Raw genomic sequence first — 22244 nt, forward strand, 5'->3', positions numbered from 1 at the left:
TGAAGAATTGACTCATGCAAATCTGGAGGCTAAGTCCTACAATGTACCGTCAGCAAGCTGGAGACCCAGCAAAGCCAGTGGTGTGATTCCAGTCCAAGTCTAAAGGCCTAACCATCAGGAGATCCAGTGGTGTGAATCTCAGTTCAGGGACACAGAGCAATGTCCCAGCATGAGCAGACAGGCAGCAAACTCAACCTCCCATCCTCTACTTTTTCTTCTGTTCAGACCCTCAGTGGATTGGATGATACCCATTCACATTTGGGAGGACAATTTACTGAGCCAGTAAACAAAGACACAGGAGCCTGGTGGGCTGCATGCCATGGGATCGCAAAGAGTCGGGCACGACTGAGTGACTAACACTTACTAAACTAAGACAGTTACATAGCAGTGATTTTCTAACTCCATCATCCTATTAATTGGCCTTTTTTTAATTCATGAATTCTCTTTGTATATGTATTTCATTATATGCAATTTTATCACATCTACCACCACAGTCAAGACATAGAATAGTCCTCTTTGCTATATAAAGTGTATTTTCAATCACTGGCTTATTCTCTTTTAGGCAGAAGAGTAACTTATTTCTATACTTATCCAAATAAAGCCTTTTTAATAGTAATGTTATGCTAGAATCAGGTTCTGTTTTTTTTGTTTTTTATCTATACAATTTAATTGTGACAATTAACCACATTTCAGAACTCTGATTTTCTCTTTACTGTATTTTAAGTGTTTGATCATATGTAAGAATACTGACTTATGTATCACTTTCTGCTTAAATGAAGGTCTCTGGGTAACTTAGTAGAAAACATTTATTGAAAACATAGGATGAAGGTATAATTATGCTTCCATTCTGTAGGTAATCAAAGACTAAGAGGGAGACAAGTATTTACTTTTATTTTCAACTGTTTAAAATTCTTGACAGAAAAAAAATGGAAACTTTCTTCCAAACATCAGTATTAAGATAAGCATGCTCACTTTCACCACTAGTATTCAATATTTTACTGGAAATTCTAGCCATAGCAATTAGATAAGAAAAAAGAGTAAAAGGCATCCAATTGAAAAAGAAGAAATAAAACCATCTCTATTTGCAGATAACTTGATCTTCTTGATCCTACATAGAGAGACTCCTGAAGAATGCAGAAGAAGCTGTTAGTACTAATAAACAAAGTCAGCAAAATTACAAGGTATAAGATCAGTACACAAAAATCCATTGTGTTTCTATACACCTGCTGTAAATAGTTTGAAAGAATTGAAGGAGGCAATTCTGTTTATAGTAGGATTTAGAAGAATAAATCCTTCCTGGTTTCCTTGATGGCTCAGAGGGTAAAGCATCTGCCTGCAATGCTGGAGACCCGGGTTCAATCCCTGGGTCAGGAAGATCCCCTGGAAAAGAAAATGGTAACCCACTCCAGTACTCTTGCCTGGAAAATCCCGTGGACGGAGAAGCCTGTTAGGCTACAGTCCATGGGGTCACAAAGAGTTGGACACGACTGAGTGACTTCACTTCACTTCACTTAGAAGAATAAAATATCTAGGAATAAATTTAACCACAGAGGTGAAAGAGTTTGTACACTGGAAATTGCAAAGTATTGCTGAGAGAAATTGAAGAAGACCTAAATAAATGGAAAAACAATCTGCTTTCATGGGCAGAAGATTTAATATTGTTAAGGTATCTGTACCTCTACCCAAAGTGATCTACACACTTAATGTAATGCCTATCAAAATTCCACACCGTGTAAAAAACTATTCAGGCATAAAAATGATTGAGGTTCTGATACATGCTGTATAGCATGATGAACCTTGAAAACATGGTAAGTGAAATAAGCCAAATACAAAAGGACGAATGTTATACAATTTCAGTTATGTGCAATATCTAGAGTAGGCAACTTTAAAGAGACAGAAAGTATATCAGAGATTACCAGAGGCTAAGGGCTATTGTTTAATGTTATGGAGTTTCTGTTTGTGGTAATGGTGCTGGTTTAGTTACTAAGTCATGTCTGACTCTTGCGACCTCATGGACTATAGCCTGCCAGGCTCCTCTGTCCCTGGGATTCTCCAGTCAAGAATACTGGAGTGGGTTGCCATTTCCTTCTCCAGCAGATCTTCCTGACCCAGGAATCGAACCCAGGTCTCCTGCATTGCAGGCAGATTCTTTACCAACTGAGCTACAAGGGAAGCCTGAAATAGTTCATTGTATTTGTTTTAGTCTGTGGTAATAGAATGATTTTGAAAATAGATAGTGTTGATGGTTGTAAAGCTTTGTGAATGTAATTAATACCACTGAAGTGTACACTTTAAAACGGTAAAATGACAACTTTTATATTTTTTATATACACACACGCACACTACAATAAGAAAAAATTTTGAATTGAAAAACAACTACAGGGACAACATGAATATGCATTGTTTAACAAGATGGTAACTCAGTCCTTAAAGTGAGCTCAGTCCTTACAAAAACATTAAAATCACAGCTCAGTTCAGTTCAGTTCAGTCGCTCAGTTGTGTCCAACTCTTTGCAACCCCATGAATCGCAGCACGCCAGGCCTCCCTGTCCATCACCAACTCCCGGAGTTCACTCAGACTCACGTCCATCAAGTCAGTGATGCCATCCAGCCATCTCATCCTCTGTCGTCCCTTTCTCCTCCTGCCCCCAATCCCTCCCAGCATCAGAGTCTTTTCCAATGAGTCAACTCTTCACATGAGGTGGCCAAAGTACTGGAGTTTCAGCTTTAGCATCATTCCTTCCAAAGAAATCCCAGGGCTGATCTCCTTCCGAATGGACTGGTTGGATCTCCTTGCAGTCCAAGGGACTCTCAAGAGTCTTCTCCAACACCACAGTTCAAAAGCATCGATTCTTCGGCACTCAGCCTTCTTCACAGTCCAACTCTCACATCCATACATGACCATAGGAAAAACCATAGCCTTGACTAGACGAACCTTTGTTGGCAAAGTAATGTCTCTGCTTTTGAATATGCTATCTAGGTTGGTCATAACTTTTCTTCAAAGGAGTAAGCGTCTTTTAATTTCATGGCTGCAGTCACCATCTGCAGTGATTTTGGAGCCCAGAAAAATAAAGTCTGACACTGTTTCCACTGTTTCCCCATCTATTTCCCATGAAGTGATGGGACCGGATGCCATGATCTTCGTTTTCTGAGTGTTGAGCTTTAAGCCAACTTTTTCACTCTTCACTTTCACCTTCATCAAGAGGCTTTTTAGTTCCTCTTCACTTTCTGCCATAAGGGTGGTATCATCTGCATATCCATGCTATGCATGAAATCCCCAGAACTGATTCATCGTACATATGAAGGATTGTACCCTTTGACCAGCATCTCCCTGTTTCCCCCACCCAGCTTTCTCAGTGAGATAACAAACTAATGAACTTTGAAGTCTGTACAGGAGACAGGGATCAACACGATCCCCATGGGAAAGAAATGCAAAAAAGCAAAATGGCTGTCTGAGGAGGCCTTACAAATAGCTGTGAAAAGAAGAGAAGCTAAAAGCATAGGAGAAAAGGAAAGATATAAGCATCTGAATGCAAAGTTTCAAAGAATAGCAAGGAGACATAAGAAAGCCTTCCTCAGCGATCATTGCAAAGAAATAAAGGAAAACAATAGAATGGGAAAGACTAGAGATCTCTTCAAGAAAATTAGAGATACCAAGGGAACATTTCATGCAAAGATGAGCTCTATAAAGGATAGAAATGGTATGGACCTAACAGAAGCAGAAGATATTAAGAAAAGGTGGCAAGAATACACAGAAGAACTGTACAAAAAAGATCTTCATGACCCAGATAATCATGATGGTGTGATCACTCACCTAGAGCCAGACATCCTGGAATGTGAAGTCAAGTGGGCCTTAGAAAGCATCACTACGAACAAAGCTAGTGGAGGTGATGGAATTCCAGTTGAGCTATTTCAAATCCTGAAACGTGGTGCTGTGAAAGTGCTGCATTCAATATGTCAGCAAATGTGGAAAACTCAGCAGTGGCCACAGGACTGGAAAAGGTCAGTTTTCATTCCAATCCCAAAGAAAGGCAATGCCAAAGAATGCTCAAACTACCACACAATTGCACTCATCTCACATGCTAGTAAAGTAATGCTAAAAATTCTCCAAGCCAGGCTTCAGCAATACATGAACTAACTGGACATGGAACAACAGACTGGTTCCAAATAGGAAAAGGAGTACGTCAAGGCTGTATATTGTCACCCTGCTTATTTAACTTATATGCAGAGTACATCATGAGAAACGCTGGGCTGGAAGAAGCACAAGCTGGAATCAAGATTGCTGGGAGAAAATCAATAACCTCAGATATGCAGATAATACCACCCTTATGGCAGAAAGTGAAGAGGAACTAAAAAGCCTCTTGTTGAAAGTGAAAGAGGAGAGTGAAGAAGTTGGCTTAAAGCTCAACATTCAGAAAACTAAGATCATGGCATCTGGTCCCATCACTTCATGGGAAATAGATGGGGAAGCAGTGGAAACAGGGTCAGACTTTATTTGGGGGGGGCTCCAAAATCACTGCGGATGGTGATTGCAGCCATGAAATTAAAAGACGCTTACTCCTTGGAAGGAAAGTTAGGACCAACCTAGATAGCATATTGAAAAGCAGAGACATTACTTTGCCAACAAAAGTCTGTCTAATCAAAGCTATGGTTTCTCCAATAGTCATGTATGGATGTGAGAGTTGGACTGTGAAGAAAGCTGAGCGCCAGATAATTGATGCTTTCGAGCTGTGGTGTTGGAGAAGACTCTTGAGAGTCCCTTGGACTGCAAGGAGATCCAACCAGTCCATTCTAAAGCAGATTAGTCCTGGGTGTTCACTGGAAGGACTGATGCTAAAGCTGAAACTCCAATACTTTGGCCACCTCATGCGAAGAGTTGGCTCATTGGAAAAGACCCTGATGCTGGGAGGGATTGGGGGCAGGAGGAAAAGGGGACGACAGAGGATGAGATGGCTGGATGGCATCACCAACTCAATGGACATGAGTTTGGGTAAACTCTGGGAGTTGGTGGACAGGGAGGCCTGGCGTGCTGCGAATCATGGGGTTGCAAAGAGTCAGACACAACTGAGCGACTGAACTGAACTGAAAAAGAACAATAAAATGAAAGATGAGCATATTTCACTTGGATCTAGGAATGAATGTTCACTGGATTAGGTCTTTTATATTTTATTCATTGTTCCATCAAGTAATATCTACCATACTATAGACACCATGCTAGGTAGGTTGGTTTATAACATAAACAAGGTAGACACTGTCCTTGCCTTCATGGAACTTATGATCTAATGAGGAAGAAAAGTGCCAAACAGTTGGAAGTTACAGAAAAGGGTAAATTAGTATCTTTACAGGGCATTATGGCTTTTAGAGGTTTCACATCTTATTCCACTACATCCACATTGCCTGCACAGTCAGTATAGTAGGCACCATAGGTTGCATGCCAGGGAATCTTGAAGAAATTGATGACCTCCCTTCCACATTTGTGATGGCATAGCAGCAGCTGAGTTAATGCTTGCTAATCACCTGTATCATCAATTTTCAGTTAGATTCGCCAATTTAAGGATAACTTCTCCTTGTTCTTTTAGTTCTTTGCTCAGAATATATCTGAGGAGCTTTATGGAGAAAAGGAAAATAACAAAGTTAAATTTGAAGTTAAGAATGGAAAATAATTGAAAGTAGTCAAGATGGGAAAAAAGCAGAATTGAAGCAGAATGATACTTTTAAAAGCTATCACTTGCTTGAGACTGAGGAAATCACGATGGAAGAAATTTAATGCATAATTAATGGATACATCCCTCTATGTATTTTATATGAGCAAAGCCTCTAATTTCAGTTGTTCTTCAGAATAATAACACTTTCTCTTTGGGGAAAATGAGAAAACTGAATTTTACAGTGAGACTTTTTTAGGCAAATTGGAAAATACATCAAAACCCCTGAATTTGGGGCATGTGGCTTTCTCAAGAGAAAAATGGACATTCATAGTGAACATACCATAAGAATCTGCTCTGAGGAAAGGCAGTCTGGCAAAAAATGTCAAAACACTTGAACAGCTTTCTCTTCTGCCAGACCAACTGGATCATAGTTTATTTTTAAAAACAGAGTACTAGACACTTTAAAAAACTAGTTACTAAAAAAAGATGTTGCTGAATTTTTACACTGCTGAAACAAAAAAACGATTCATTCAAGAAAGACCAAGATTTCATATTTCTCAAGTTGTACAACAGTGGAATTTGGGCATAATATAGGATTTGATCAAATTTTGTAAGGATGTCATGAAACAGGCAGCAGTCACTGGATATCTGGATGCAGTACCCATCAACATCTGCATAGTTTGCAGTGGTCGTTATAAGATGAAGGATTTGACCCAGTTTAGTTCAGCCAGAGGCAAATCTATTTAAGAAAGGAATAGTGTTTTATAAAATATGATGGCACTCACTGATGATACTTTCACTTACCAACTTGAATAAAAGGGGCAACAATAACTTGGAAACTTTGTAACAGAAATGTATTCTGTAGGCAGGTATAAAAGATTGTTGGTTTTCAGAAACAACTAAATTAGTGAAGGCACATAGAGATAATATTAAAGCAAACAATAATGCTGTCTTAGGACAGCAAAGTATAGTTGAAACTATCCTTTGAAAATACAGAAAATGCTATCACTGGCAATAAAAATTCAGCTTCCAGCACATGAGATTAAATATTGCCATTTTGTCTAGGATGAAGACAGTGGCAACCATTCTGCCAAAAGCTGCTCAGCAAGTTGTTTATCTCCAAAGATTATGATGTCTTGTCTACCATCTTGTCAGAAGATGTAGAAATGGAGAACACTTCCTGAATTTCTCAAAATGTAGCAGTTGGATGACAGTTTAAAAGCCATTCCATGAATTTGCTTACCATTGAGATGAGGAAAAGAATTTCACCTAGCAAGAAGTATAATGAGGAGGAGAGGAAAGGAAGTTAAAAATGGTGAGAGTGATGGAATGTCCACCACTCTAATTGGTCCTGCAGTGCAGGCAAGTTTAGGCGTGTGAAGGATATCTTGATAATTGGGGAACTGATCCTCAGTCCAAAAACTCCGAGGCTGTTGAACAGGTTGGTTAGCTGCTGGATAACTTAGGAGAAAGATTTACTAATAGATTCATTGGGTACACTTACGTACCACAGTTCTTGGGGGTGCCATTCACTTCTCGCTCTTTCTGAACAGAGCTTTTTGGAGTCATTCACGATGGCAACACTGCAGGACTTAGCCCTTCCCACACAACTCCCTGGGGGTAGACAGGGAACAACAGCATCAGTTCCTTAAAAAATGGTAAGACCATGTGAAGAGGCTCTGCCACTCCAATCCTCCCAGGAAAGGGATGCCGGCAAAAGAGCCCCCAGGACTCCTTCTCATAGCAAAGGAGCTTAATTGCCTCAGCTTTGTATTTCTGAGGTACTTAGTGGGCTTAGGAATAATGTAGGGGAAGCTGGAGGTTCCCAGCCTTGAGTGGGAGTCACTGAAGTCCTTCTGCTCCTTCAGGCTTTTGGAGCTTAATTGGAGGAGCCAGAATTCCTTTATGATAGTCTCCTCATATGGAGGTAATCTGTCTCATATGGAGGTAGTGTCTCTCATATGGAGGTGGTCTGTCTCTTATGGAGGTAGTCTGTCTCATATGGAGGTTCCAGTGGTAAGCAGCTGGGACCTCAGACAGACAGACAACTTCTAATTTAAAATGTGTAATAATGAAGGAAAATGTTAAGGAAAAAAATATCACTTGGAATTCCACCATGTTCACATAATTTTTAGCTTTTGCATATCGCTTTCTTTCCATTCTTTGCTCACATACTTATATACATATTTTACTTAGTTGAAACATACTGTTCATATTCATTGTGTATGAACATTTAATGTCACATTTGTCTTATTTTTATAGCACACACAAATGTTAATGGATAACACTGATGTGATTTTGAAAAGCATTTAAATCGAATTTCTACTTTCTCTCATAAAATTGGTAGGACAGATTTGTGCTCTCTGAAACAGTAGTCACTAGCCAGACACACATGGCTAATGAGCTTTTAAAATGTGACTATTCTGAAATGAGATATGCTATGAATATAAAGGTACACTGAATTTTGAAAAAAAGTTTAAAATATCTCATGGATAATTTTTATATTGATTACTTGTTGAAATGGTAATACTTTGCAGGGGGCGGGGGTGGGTGGGCCGGGGGCGGAGCGCTGCCCCTCGCGGGGCGGCGGGAAAGGGGCAGAGAGGACAGCTCTGAGGGATGGTGGCAGAACCTGCGGGCTAGTTGGGAAGCTCACCCTCTGGGAGGAAGGGAAGCGGAGACCTCCTCTGCCGAGGAGCGAGGAGACGCCTGGAGGCCGAGGGTCAGGCCGCCGCTACCTCCTCCAGCAGCGGACACCGCAGAGATCGCGCAGCCGGCGAGCACACCGGCCACCGACAGCGACCCTTCACCCTTCGCGCAGGTGGCAGTATAGAAGCCAAGACAGGAGCTTCCAGAAGTACTTTCAGAAAAATAACAGTGGACCTCAGTACGCAAACACAGGGATCTGAAAAATCACAGTTGAAGGATTTATTTAGCCCCTGCCAATGAGATGTAAGACAAAGTTAGATGCTGTTCTTGAAGAGAATAATATCAAATCGGACATTTACCAGTAGAAAGCAAACTGGGACCTCTGACTTGAAAAGTATAAATTGAAGACTGAAAGATTGTTTGCTGGAAAGATCCCATGGGTGTGGAGTGGCTTGACAAGAGCTCTCAGACAGTTAGGAACACATAAATTTGCACTGTGTGGGACTTAGATTCATTATCTGACTCTGTAAACTGGGAAGTAACTAATCATTGATCAATTTGGCTAAGAAGAATGAGATCTAATCTTCTAAGAAAGGAAAGGTGCAAAGATGAGATATTACACCTTTCTGGAATTATAGCATTCTCAATATAGAGACATCAGGTGCTTTAAAGATGTGCCCAGGAAGAGCACTGCTTTGAAAATACTGTATTTTATTTTTGAGGTATAACATGGGACTTCCCAGGTGGTGTTAGTGGTAAAGAATCCACCTGCCAATGCAGGAGACATAAGGGATGCGGGTTTGAACCCAGGGTCAGGAAGATTCCCTGGAGTAGGGAAGATTCCCTAGAGTAGGAAATGGCAGCCTACTCCAGTATTCTTGCCTGGAACATTCTATGGGGAGAGGAGCCTGGCAGTCTACAGTCCGTGGGGCTCTAAAGAGTCACACAACTGAGCCACTGAGTACATGCATAAAATAGTGTGTACAATGCATTAATCTAAAGTGTATTGCTCTATGAACTTTTATATGTGTATATGCTCATGGGACTACCACCCAGGTCAAGAATACAACTTTTCCAGTACCCCAAAAGATTTCCTCCTCCTTCCCCTTCTGGTCAGTTTTTATCCTATTTCTAATCTGAAGATAACTACATTATGATTTTGTTTCCACACTGTAGTATTTTTTAAACTCCATCCATTCCTTTGTTGGTTGTTAAGCTCCATGTAAATAGAGTCATATAGAAGGGACTTGTGTGTGTGTGTCTTCTTTCACATAACATAATGTCTTTGTGGGGGCTTCCCCATTAGCTCAGTGGTAAAGAATCCGCCTGCAATGCAGGAGATTCGGGAGATGCAGATTTGACCCCTGGGTTGGGAAGATCCCCTGGATGAGGGCATGGCAACCCACTCCAGTATTCTTTCCTGGAGAATCCCATGGACAGAGGAGCCTGGCGGGCTACAGTCCAGAGGGTCGCAAAGAGTCGGACATGACTGAGCGACTGAGCACACACGCACAATGTCTTTGTGATTTATCTGTGTTGCTGTGTTAGTAGTTCATTCTAATCGGTTGAGTAGTAATTTATGTTGTATGGATATACCACAATTTGTTTATCCGTTCTCCTGTTGGATCTTTGGATTGTTTCTACTGTGTGACTAATTTGAATAAAGCAGCTGTGAATATTCTGGAAAAAAAAAAGGAAAGGTTATACTTTGGATATATTGAGTTAAATAAAATATATTATTAAAATTAAGTTCACCTAATTCTTTTTACTTTCAATGTGGCTATTCAAAAAATTTTAATTATATATATGGCTTGCATTATATTTCTGTTAAACTGCACCAGTATAGATTATCGTATACAAACTGTGAGATCTTAAAATACGAAAAGAAACTAAAGTTGCAGCCATAAGGAAATAGTTAAATTATCTTTGGTATATTTACTAGGTCCAATATTGTGCAGCTTTTAAAAGTATAGACACATGAATGTGGCCAAACATATCTTTCGTTGTCTTCAAATTTAAAAGAGTACCTTGGTGTATTTGTCATTGGAATATATTAAGCTAAAAAACGTATTTTTTAATTTAAAAAAAATTACTGGGTAACACTGATTCATAGGCTTCAGTTCAGTTCAGTCGCTCAGTCGTGTCCGACTCTTTGCGACCCCATGAATCACGGTGCACCAGGCCTCCCTGTCCATCACCAACTCCCGGAGTTCACTCAGACTCACGTCCATTGAGTCGGTGATGCCATCCAGCAATCTCATCCTCTGTCGTCCCCTTCTCCTCCTGCCCCCAATCCCTCCCAGCATCAGAGTCTTTTCTAATGAGTCAACTCTTTGCATGAGGTGGCCAAAGTACTGGAGTTTCAGCTTTAGCATCATTCCTTCCAAAGAACACCCAGGACTGATCTGCTTTAGAATGGACTGGTTGGATTTCCTTGCAGTCCAAGGGACTCTCAAGAGTCTTCTCCAAACCACAGTTCAAAAGCATCAATTCTTCAGCTCTCAGCTTTCTTCACAGTCCAACTCTCACATCCATACATGACTACTGGAAAAACCATAGCCAGACGGACCTTTGTTGGCAAAGTAATATCTCTGCTTTTGAATATGCTATCTAGGTTGGTCATAACTTTCCTTCCAAGGAGTAAGCGTCTTTTAATTTCATGGCTGCAGTCACCATCTGCAGTGATTTTGGAGCCCCCAAAAATAAAGTATGACACTGTTTCCACTGTTTGCCCATCTATCTGCCATGAAGTGATGGGACCAGATGCCATGATCTTCGTTTTCTGAATGTTGAGCTTTAAGCCAACTTTTTCACTCTCTTCTTTCACTTTTGACAAGAGGCTTTTTAGTCCTCTTCACTTTCTGCCTAGTAAATAGGGTGATGGTGGTGTATTTGTTCTTTCAATATGGTATGAAGGAGAAAGGACAAGCCAACTATATATCTCTTCTTTCCCATTGCTCAGTGATGAGAAAGTGAAATGCCAAAGGATAGGATGTTTGGTAAAATATATTGTTTGTAAAGGAGTGAAAGCTGAAAGAGGAGCATTTACATCTTTTACCACTTTGAAAAATGCAAAGAAAATGGTAAAAACTGAATATAAGATTCTTTTAAAAAAAATTAAAGCTTTGAAAATGACTTGCCGTGTTCAACTGCTTGATCTTACTGAATATTTTTGTGTTTTTTTTCATTCACAGATTCATGGTGTTGCTATCTAAAGTTGAAAAATCATCAGAAGAATTCATGGAAATAATGCAAAATTTAAGTAGTATACAGGTTTGCTTTTTTTGGCATATAATTTTTCATACTTCTGTTACCCCATTAGGAAAAGAATAGGAGAATCCAATCCTGGAAAGAGTTTACAGAAGATATATTCATTTTACTTTTCATAAGAATTTCTTACATGAACATTAATTAACCATAATATTTTAGTAATACCTGACTTCACATTGAAAAGTATATTTATCATTATGTTTTGTCTTTGTAGTTAATAGATTGGTTTTATTCAGATATTTTAAGGCTTTAGTTAACCTACCAGAAAAAGTTAAATTTCATTATCACAGAGTTTAAGTTTTTCAGAGAAAGGAAGCAGTGTACTGTATTTTCACTAGAGTTGTCAGTAGTCTTATATTTATAGAGAACTTAACTCATTTAAAATGCCTTTCTTTTAGGCTTTGAAGGGCAGTAAAGAGCTTGAAAATCTCATTGGTATCCCCCATGCATCATGTGTCTTTAAAAGAGAAATGCAGAAAACAAAAAAACTAAGTAAGAGAAATTTTTGAGTTTGTGTTTTTTTTTTGTCCCCCCACCCCTAATTTATGAGTTGTTAATGAGTTTCTCTCTATTGCTTGTTTGTAAACTTAGAACAGGAAACCACATATCTTTTGCTAGGATGTGTTGTTTCAGAGATTCCTCCTGAATGTGAGGGAAAGAGTGTTCCTTGGTAACTCGTATTAGGCTTAATTTATGTAGTTCTCATTCTTTACATGAGATATAAGGTATTGCATTTTGTACTTGATACTTATAAAAATATGTATTTTTTTAAGTTGTTTCTTCCAAATTGAGAAATTATTAATATCCCATATTAATTTTTTTCCTTTAGTGACTAACGTAATAAAGCAAAAACTATTTAAAAAGAAGAATTCAGGACTTCCCAACAAAGGTAAAGAGTTCTGTCTTAGTTTATTGTATAAAGAGATCCTTTCATCTCATTTTACCATTTCAGCCAATTGTCATGAGCCCTTTTCTAGTGTATTCTTTTAAAAGGCCACCAATCTCATTTTTTTTTTTTTTTTAAACTTTACATAACTGTATTAGTTTTGCCACCAATCTCATTTGAAAAACATTATCCTGCATTTAGCAGAAGACCATGTCCAGTAAGATCAATTTTCCTGATGATTGAACTTTTGAAATACAGTTTTTAGGTTAAGTTATCGTTATTTCTTCTATTAAAAGTTCTTTTTGAAAATACAGATAGATGGGGCAATAATGCATTATATATGGCAGATTTTAATGGTGATATAGAAAGATACACAAAACATAAAAAGTTACTTTGTAGGCAGTGTTGTGAGATTTTTAATAACATGTGCTCTACTGTGAACTCTTACACCTCTGAGCATTTCACACTATGGGAAACTAAATTAGGAGACTTTAAGTTCCCAGAACACATGCACATTCACACCTAAGTAAGCAAAATAATCACAGACTATAAAATACTAAAGCCACTAGACCAACTTGAGGGATCATTTTAATATTACTGACAGGAATGCCATTTGGCAATCTCTGCAAACGGAGGTAGGCCTTGAAGTGGGTAGCCATGTGTTAGTCTACCATTTTTGAGTACCAGTGACTTGCCTCTGTTGAGGACTAATAATTACTATGTTCTCAACACTAGGATCAGCAGATCTATACAACAACCCTGCAAGATAGCTGTCATTGTCATTATGTTGAGTAGTTTGCCAAAAGACACTGCTGCCTATGTCAGAGCAGGGATTCCAACTGAAAACCAGTCTCATGTCAAAAAGTTTGGTCTTTATATTTTTCTGTGTTGTGTCTTCCTAAAACAATGAAAGCATCCAGCCATCCCAGCTCTCAGGTTCAAACATAAGACATAACTCAACCAATTTAGTCTGTGTTTAGGATCTTTAACAAAGTTAGCGATGAGTTTGTAGGAGGAAAAGCTGAGATTCCCTGCTGGTCAGTTCCAGAGGCCAACTGGGTCATGGCAAGGTAGCAGTCATGGAAAAACTCCTCCAAAACTCATGTGGGAAGATATCTGAGCAGGCTTCCTGAGCCCTTTGCTTGGACACCTACCTCCCATTAGGATCCATAGAATTTAAGTACATAAGCAGCTCTTCCCTAGAAAAGGGTTGAGATCATTTCTCTCCAGTACAGTGTATCTTGATTATAATGTGTAACTAGCTTTCAATCGGAGAAGGCAATGGCACCCCACTCCAGTACTCTTGCCTGGAAAATCCCGTGGATGGAGGAGCCTGGTAGGCTGCAGTCCATGGGGTCGCTGAGAGTCGGACATGACTGAGCGACTTCACTTTCACTTTTCACTTTCATGCACTGGAGAAGGAAATGGCAACCCACTCCAGTGTTCTTGCCTGGAGAATCCCAGGGACTGGGGAGCCTGGTGGGCTGCCAGATGTCTATGGGGTCGCACAGAGTCGGACACAACTGAAGCGACTTAGCAGCAGCAGCTTTCAATGATTTTAATCTCTACTGACTTGACAAGTTTTAGAGGATAAGAATATTTATTATTTCTCAACTAGAGAAAATCTTTCTTTTATGTATACAATAGCAATGATGTAATTTTTTTTAATCTGTTAATTTCCTAGAGCTAATTAGAATTAGGCTTTACATTAGGCTTTTGCCAACAGTTTTGAAGAATGAGGAAGGGAAAATTATAGAACAGATAGATGAACTGTCACTGCTAATAGTTAATGGGAAAAAATTTCCCCAAAGTATTATTTCCTTCCGTAAACATGTATTAAGACATTAAAGTTATGTTCACGTGTTAAAACAGTCACCCCCTTTCAGTTATCCAATACATAGGGATTCTTTGTATGTTTCTGCATGAATCAGCCTTAAATCTATTTTCTAGTATTTTAGACATTAAAACTGACTTGCCCATTACCAGGTTTTCCCTGAGAGCTGAGTGTTTCTTCATGCATAGAGGAGATTGTGTCACTAAATCATGTTTTAAAGGTTCTGATAAGCATTGTTTATTTGTTGTGGTTTAAATATAAACAGCTAACTGAGCTAAGATACATTAAATATATAATATCTACATAATATAAACTATATGATAATATGTATTATACATATGAGAATATAGAAGTCATTTTCCATTTTGTTTCTTGGCAAGAGCTACATTGACTGTTTATACTTACTGAGGTATTCAAATCTTCATTAGTTTTTAATCTTATTTTTTATATTAATATTGCCTGGAAAATAGATTGAAGCTTTTTTTTCTAATTTGAATTTGAGCTAAAATTCAAAAGCATTTTACAGAATGCTTTTCCCTATTTTTTCCTCCAGTTCCTAATATATATATATATTTTTAATTTTGGTGGGGTTTTTTTGTTTTTTTTTTGGTTAAAGATGATGCACACCAACACATACACATTATATGTAAATTTCTTTGCCAAGTTAACTTTCACCCCTTCTATTCATACATTCATTTTAACAGGACTTTGTTAGTTTTTTGACAGTCCAAACTAATATGCTTTACATATTCCTTATTTGGGGATCTAGCCATCAGCTTTTTACAGAAATTTCTACTTTACTTTTCTTTTACTATGCTGTTATCCAGAATTATTTAAATTTTAAAATATTCTGAGAATCTCCATAATATTATAAATTATATAGTTAGAAATGACATAATATAAAAATCAGCTAATACGTTTTTATATGTTTTAGATTTGTTGTATTAGGTAATTAGTGAAAATGAGAGTAAACACATTATTTATTTCACTATCAGAAGAATGTCCTTCAGATTTTTTTTCCTTCAGATTCTTGTCAAATTTTCCTAGAATAGTTAAAATAGACAATACCAGGAGAATTCCAGCATTTATTTTGTCATTGTGCCTTTGAATTAATCCTTTAGTTTTATTTTTTCATTTTACTGCTAATTTGTTTAGCAGCAGTTGTAGTTTTTATTACAGTCAGAGAAGTATAATTGTAAAGATAAGACTCTAGTGTTTTAAATAGACATCTGAGACACATTCTAAGGCTTTGTATAACCTATTCCATGGAAATTTAAAATATCCACATTAACATTAAAAGTACAATGAGATTTTCATAATTTTCAGAACTGGACCTTGCAAATTAGGGAATGACTTGATAAAGCATGTGAATAAAGAAGACCTCCTTTACAGAATACAGATTTCTTAAACAAAAGAAGGCTTCTTTCTTTTTTCAGTTACTTAGGAAGTAAGCTTGTCTTCACTTTCCTTAATAATATTGGCTTTATGACTGTTAGAAAAATAATGAAATGAAAGGTTTTTTTCTGTTATATTTGGATGTGAATTTTCAAAATTATTTTTAATTTGTTATGCTGAAGATTTAAAACATATGACCATTCATTGGGTTGATACAGAAGGACTGTCACATTATCATCACATGAGAAGGCATGAAATTTATTTACTTTACATAGTCAACCTCTGCATAAAACAACTTGATACAAATATTCCTGAGACAATAGGTGGCATTATGTGGTACTGAGTATTTTCATTTTTTCTGGAGATATTAGAAAATACCATCATTGTTTGTCCATGACTAGTACTTCCAGTAAACAAAATGTTTTTTAAAAGAATGTAAGCAAATTGTAGAGCATTTGCCAAGATATGAAATCTAGACACTTAGCTTCAGTCCAAAACATATTTTATCTGTTTTGAGAATAATTGTGTAGGTTGAAATATGCATATTTTAAAAGAAATGTAACCATCTGAACTTTACATTGTTCAAAAAAGTTGATTGTTTCAGCTGTCTGTAATACTAAATATTTCAAAATTTCTAGCTCTGGCCTTAAAAAGAAAAAAATGCCAACTATAAATGTTCTGATTTTCTTTAACTAGATTACTGTCTTCTTGCATTGTAAAATTAATTTTGGTTATAGGATTTTTGAGGTTTTCAAATTCTTGGTCCAAAGGACAAATTTTAAACTCCTTCTGTTTTAAGACTATATAAATAGTTTGATATTGCCTTTTCATTCTAACCACCCACTGAAGTATTTTTTAACTTAAAAATATGTTGTTCTTTCCCCTACTCAGTCTTGAAAAAGTATTCGTCATATCAGCTAAATACTTTTACTCCTAGAAAACTGCTTCCCTTTTATTTTTTTCTGTTATAGCTTAACATGAAGCAGTATCTTTTTTCAGACAAATACTCCAGTATTAAAAACACAGGTTTGAAGTTTAGACATGAATTTCAGAAGAAACAACAAAAATTCTACTATGCTTTTAACATTCTTAGTTTATTTAGAGCTAAAAAATAGAGATGTTAATTTTGGTAACACAAATACACATTAATGTACAACTGTAGTCCTCAGCTCTTTATACGAATTCAGTTGTCACTTATCCTGTATGTGGGTCATACCTTTTCCTCTTATTAATGTTAATGCTTGTGCTTTACACTGTTCATCACTGTTTGGGGCTATATTTCAACTGCTTACTTGAGATGTGTCTAGGATTTAAGGAAACACAAACTGGTTTATTACTTTTCAAAGCCTTTTAAATAATTTCTCCTATGATTTAATTTTTTTATACATTACTAAAAGTATGGTGCTTTTATCTTTTAAATAATCAGTTAAACTTTTTACACCGTAGATTTTAACTCACTTAATAGCAATTATGTGTTTAAGAGGTGTAAATAACTTGCTATCAGACATTACAAATATCCAGGTGCTCTGTATGTGCTGATGACAACAAAATTGAAACGGAAGACTGTAATAATTCTGACTGGTTTTCTCTGCAGAAGATATTGATTATTTGTGTGTGGTGAGAGATTTGGAAAATTCAATTAAAGGAGTTGTGCAAAGGTTTCATAAATTTTCCTTCTACAGCGTGTACACAGACATTGTTGCGTATTAAATCAATGCAGCACTTCACAATATATTTTCTTTGAAACATAAAAATAAATAACATTTAAACAGTTCTGCTTACTACAGAAACAAATTTTATTTTCTGTGAAGCATTTAGTCATGTGCTATCACTGACTCATACACATTTGCCAGCTGTAACAAATTTTATAGACATTTTCTCCAGAGACATATCTCACATACTATGAATTTTTAAATGAGCAAATGGTGAAGAAGGGATGTCAGCAATATAAAAATTGATCAGTTAAAAGATAAAAGCATAAGTAAAGAGATTTGTATGGTAGTCTTAATAGGTTTTATTAAATAAAAATACTATAAAAAGACAGTAATGAACAGACTGAAGACTAACTGTTCTTGAGGTGGAGAAAAATTATTCTGGCACATTTAGTAGAAATTGGTTTTATGTCACCTGACAGATGAACATTTTTTTTCCACTTTAACTCTTAGAGTAGTTAGAAAAGCTCCTCAAAGTGTTAGATAAAATCTCTAAGTGGTTTATGTATTTTAAACACCTCTACATAATCATAAAGCAGATATTTATAGTGTTATATAATTAATTATATAGTTAAAAGCAGGACTTTGGCAATCAGTAGACGATTTTTTTCCTCTACCTCAGACTTCACATAGGAAGAAAGGAGTCTTCTTCCTTCACACTCTTTATATCATATGGTTTAGTCCTCTGGAATCTCTCCTTCAGGACTCCAGGCTTCTCTATGACCTCCCTTTCTACCTGGACTACACTTTCTTCCTTCTCTGTCTAGCAAACTCCTGCTCATTCCTTAAGGTCAGCCTTCAACATCACATTCTTTGAAACTCTCCCCAGATAACCTAGGTAAAAAAGAAATTGCTTCATCTTCTAGGCTTCTACAGCACTTGTCTGAATGTTTATAAATGTACCATGTTGTAGTGTATTATAATTGTCTGGTTCCACGGCTCTCTCTGGACTTCTCTCCTTGGCAAACAGTCTTATCTCTATACTGTAATATTGAACCTGGATGGAAGCTCCATAATACATGTTCAGTGAATGAACAAAAATGAATGGCCACTCTAAGAAATTTTTTTAAGGAATTATCTAGATATTTTCAAATAGGTATAAATGGCTATTTCCTTACATACCTCATTCATTTAATATTTATTGAATGCCTACTAGGAGCCAGGCACTGTTCTAGCATTGTGGATACACTAATTAAGGAGACAGACATAGTCCTGCTCTCAGGATTATAGAATCTAGCATAAAAGATGAATGATTATAATAAAACATAACCACACATTATAATGAGTTTCTTGGTAGTTTTCATCCTAAATTCTTAAATGTGCATTCTGAAACAGAATCAGGCAAATCTGTAGGATGTTGAAGCAAGAATTTATAGCCCCAAAGCTTTTATTTATAATGTAAAATAAAACTTTATGTTTAGGCTCTTTATTTTAATTTCATTTTGATTAAGCATTTATTCTGCATCATATACTATGACAACTTACTTTACACTGTTTTCTGGAAAAAAATCTTTTTTCTTTCATATAGAATTATATGATTTTGACAGCTGTGAATTCCTTAAAACCATTTAAACTTAGGTAGTTTCACCTTTATAATTAAGGTTACCCTTGTTATATTTCACTGTTTTTTCTTTCAGTTCAAAACATTTTAATTGTATTATCAAATTTGGTATTGTCTGTAAAGAAAATAGGAACATGAGCTTTGATGCATTAATTATATTTAATCTATTCTTATAAATAATAGGAAGATAATCTGACAAGATCTATGAGTTAGAGGCCAATTGAAAGACAACACTATTGAGCTTGCCAGGCTAGCTTTCAAAGAGGGCATATTTTTAGTATAAAGAAGGCCCTTAATTGAGTAAAAACAGCTAACTTAACAGTGACAGGTAGGTTATAGTTTCTGTAGGGCACATCAGACTGAACAAGATACAAACAAGTCAGTGGATTTGGAAATGTGCTGAATTGATTAAGTGAATAATTGCATATTAATTCATTAATTAGTGTGCTAATTAATTGCCCACTACACGGTAGGAATCAGTGAATGTCAGGTTTCATAATTGGTCAAAGGTTTTAGATTCTATTATGTATACAATATATATACAAATACACACAATCATTCACTGTAAGGTTAAGTGTTTTATAAAATTTCTGACCCATATACTATGGGTTCTGACCCATATACTATGGAAATCCATCAAACTATTGGATGGTGATCATAAATACACAGTTGATACATAAATATTCACAGTTATACATTTGGCAGATGAATATACACATTTAATATAGGACAGTCTCATTAATGAATGATTTGGGGGAATCTTAAGAATACTGAGAATAGCTTTGTGTTCATGGATTCTAGTAAAGATCATCATATGTTAGGGGTGTTTTTCTGAGTCTTTGAGTAGTACTTTCAAAAGACTTAAAAGAATTAAGGTTAACCTACAGAGAAATAACAGTTGAATGTATTTGACTACCTTGTAAACATTTCCCTGGATTTTTTAAAAATTCTTATTTATTTCTGCTGCACTGGGTCCTCGTTGCTGCGTCCAGGCTTTCTCTACTTGCAGCGAGTGGGGCCTGCTCTCTAGTTGTGCTGTGTGGGCTTCTCACTGTGGTGGCTTCTCCTTTTGGAACACGGGCTCTAGGTACATAGGCTCAGTAGTTGTGATGCATGGGCTTAGTTGCCCCACAGCATGTGGGATCTTTCTGGACCAGGGAATGAGCCCGTGTCCCCTGCATCGGCTTGTGGATTCTTAACCATGGCCCACCAGGAGAGTCCTCCCTAGGTTCTTTTGATATTGTTTTCTCTCACCTTGGACTCTTTCTTCATGACCTCATCCATTCCTTGACTTTTGTTCTCACCTTTGTGTATATGGTTTCCAAATCTATTTTTCACCTTCCTCCTGAGCTATAAACAATCTCAGCTGCTATACATTATTCCCCAAATATACTGACTTCACCCTCCCCCCTCCCATATTGTCCCTCATTGTACCTTTTTAGGGATTACATTCATCCAGTGATAGAGCTGAAAACTACAATTCTGTCTCTCTTTTTGTCCCCACATCCAAACTGATACCAAGTTGTATCACTTCCCAGAACATTACTTCTCCTTTCCATGTACACTGCGCTGGTTTATTCCTTCATTAGTTCTCATCCAGATTATTTGCATCCTCATTGTAACCTGCCTTTGTGCTCTTTGTTCTTGTTTCCCTACAGCCTGTCCTGCTACTGAATGAATTATGATTTCAAAAGTATCACTCCACCATATATGTCGTAAAATCCATATACCATTGTTTAGAATTCTCCCTGATCTGACCACAACTTACCTTTCTAATTTGTGTGTCTCAGTTACTCCAGATTATTTGCCATTCATTCCTGAACACATTCCTTAGAACATCCCTTTCTCGTTTCCTTACTTTTGTTCTTGTCTCCTCCACTTGACATACCTTTTCCCCCCATCATCAAAATTTTACTAATCTTTCAGAACCTGCTTATGAGTTTCCTTACACTAGGCTTCCTTAGATCCTTCTCTTCCATGTTCTTCTTTTATGGATTTGTCACAGCTGCCCAACTGGTATAACTAAGAGAGGATATTAAACTTCCTGACCTTGTCCTATGCCCTAGAAACCTCTGATAGTTGTGATACCCCTAACGCCACTGTGTGACCAAATTCCCGGTCTACACATCAGCTTCTGCCCTATTACACTTCAGTAATTATTCCTCCTGACCGATTTTGTTTAGTGAGCATAAGCACCCCATATTAATTCACTCTCAAAGCCTTTAAAAAGTGAAGCCTTTATAAAACAATGTTAGAATAAGGGAGACAGCAACCCATAGGCCATAGACAGTATGAAGACCAGCAAAGTGTTAGTTGCTCAGTCATGTCTGATTGTTTGTAACCCAATGAACTGTAGCCCTCCAGGCCCCTCTGTCCATGGTATTCTCTAGACAAGAATACTGGAGTGGGTAGCCATTCCCTTCTCCGGGGGATCTTCCTGATCTAGGGATCGAACCCAGTCTCCTGCATTTGCAGGCAGATTCTTTACCATCTGAGCCACCAGGGAAGCCTCTGAGAAAGCATGATTTTGGCTAATGTTAACTAGGAATACTACAGGGGATGCTGAGATAAATCTTCTAGAAACAGTGTAAATCACTTGGTTAGCAAAAGTGTGAGGCTTAGTATAAACAAAGCCCTTTGCATACTGCCCATCTAGTATTCAAACTGAGGATGTAAGGTTTATATACATGAAATGATAATCAAATAAGGCAAGCAAGTGATAACAAGTTCAGACTCGTCTTTCCAGGATTCTGGCCTGTAGCAAGTATAAAAAAGGATTATGAATTCATTGAGGATCAAAGAATCAACTTGACTAGTAGAGGACTTAATAACCCCCAATATGGCAGGCCCTCTGGTAGAAGCTCGGAGTACTAATGTGGACTAAGGCAGAAGTGGAACCTTCTCTCTCCCATAGATGGAAGAAATGCTGCTGGATAGAAATGCTCAGTCATGTCTGACTCTTTGTGACGCCATGGACTGTAGCCCACCAAGGTCCCTCTGTTCATGGGATTTTCCAGGCAAGAATAGTGGACTGGGTTGCCATTTCCTTCTCCGGGGGATCTTCCAGACCCAGGGATCAAACCTGCCTCTCCTGCATTGCAGACAAATTCTTTACTGCTGAACCATCAGGGAAGCCCTCCCTCTCTTCCATATTGAATGCAAATCTTAAAATCTATGTGCTCTCCTGACCTGAGGAGAAAGCTGGATCTTTAAATAGATCCATGTCCATGGGCCTCTATAACTGCAGATGTGCCTTATATGCTTGGTTGCAGAAAAGAGAATGAATGGGCTGC

The 22244-nt window shown here is 37.4% G+C and overlaps 2 protein-coding genes across 5 annotated transcripts in view; one reads left to right on the forward strand and one right to left on the reverse strand.

Annotated features, from left to right (window-relative positions):
* The window catches only part of LOC102416174 (integrin subunit beta 3 binding protein), a 91608-nt gene that overhangs the window by 55839 nt on the left and 13525 nt on the right, over nucleotides 1-22244 (forward strand). For 3 of the 4 annotated variants that reach the window (XM_025288564.2, XM_025288562.3, XM_025288563.3), the window contains exons 5-7: nucleotides 11488-11566; nucleotides 11962-12055; nucleotides 12393-12452. In XM_025288564.2, coding sequence (XP_025144349.1) covers nucleotides 11488-11566; nucleotides 11962-12055; nucleotides 12393-12452 — 233 coding nt within the window. The remainder of the gene's footprint in view (nucleotides 1-11487; nucleotides 11567-11961; nucleotides 12056-12392; nucleotides 12453-22244) is intronic. The other variant, XM_044944901.2, reaches the window with a different exon arrangement.
* Nucleotides 8514-22244, reverse strand: part of ALG6 (ALG6 alpha-1,3-glucosyltransferase) — a 73504-nt gene continuing 59773 nt past the window's right edge. The window contains exon 15 of the mRNA XM_044944899.2: nucleotides 8514-8549. Coding sequence (XP_044800834.1) covers nucleotides 8529-8549 — 21 coding nt within the window. The 3' untranslated portion in view covers nucleotides 8514-8528. The remainder of the gene's footprint in view (nucleotides 8550-22244) is intronic.

Source organism: Bubalus bubalis, chromosome 6, assembly GCF_019923935.1.
Source record: "Bubalus bubalis isolate 160015118507 breed Murrah chromosome 6, NDDB_SH_1, whole genome shotgun sequence".
Lineage (NCBI taxonomy): Eukaryota > Metazoa > Chordata > Mammalia > Artiodactyla > Bovidae > Bubalus > Bubalus bubalis.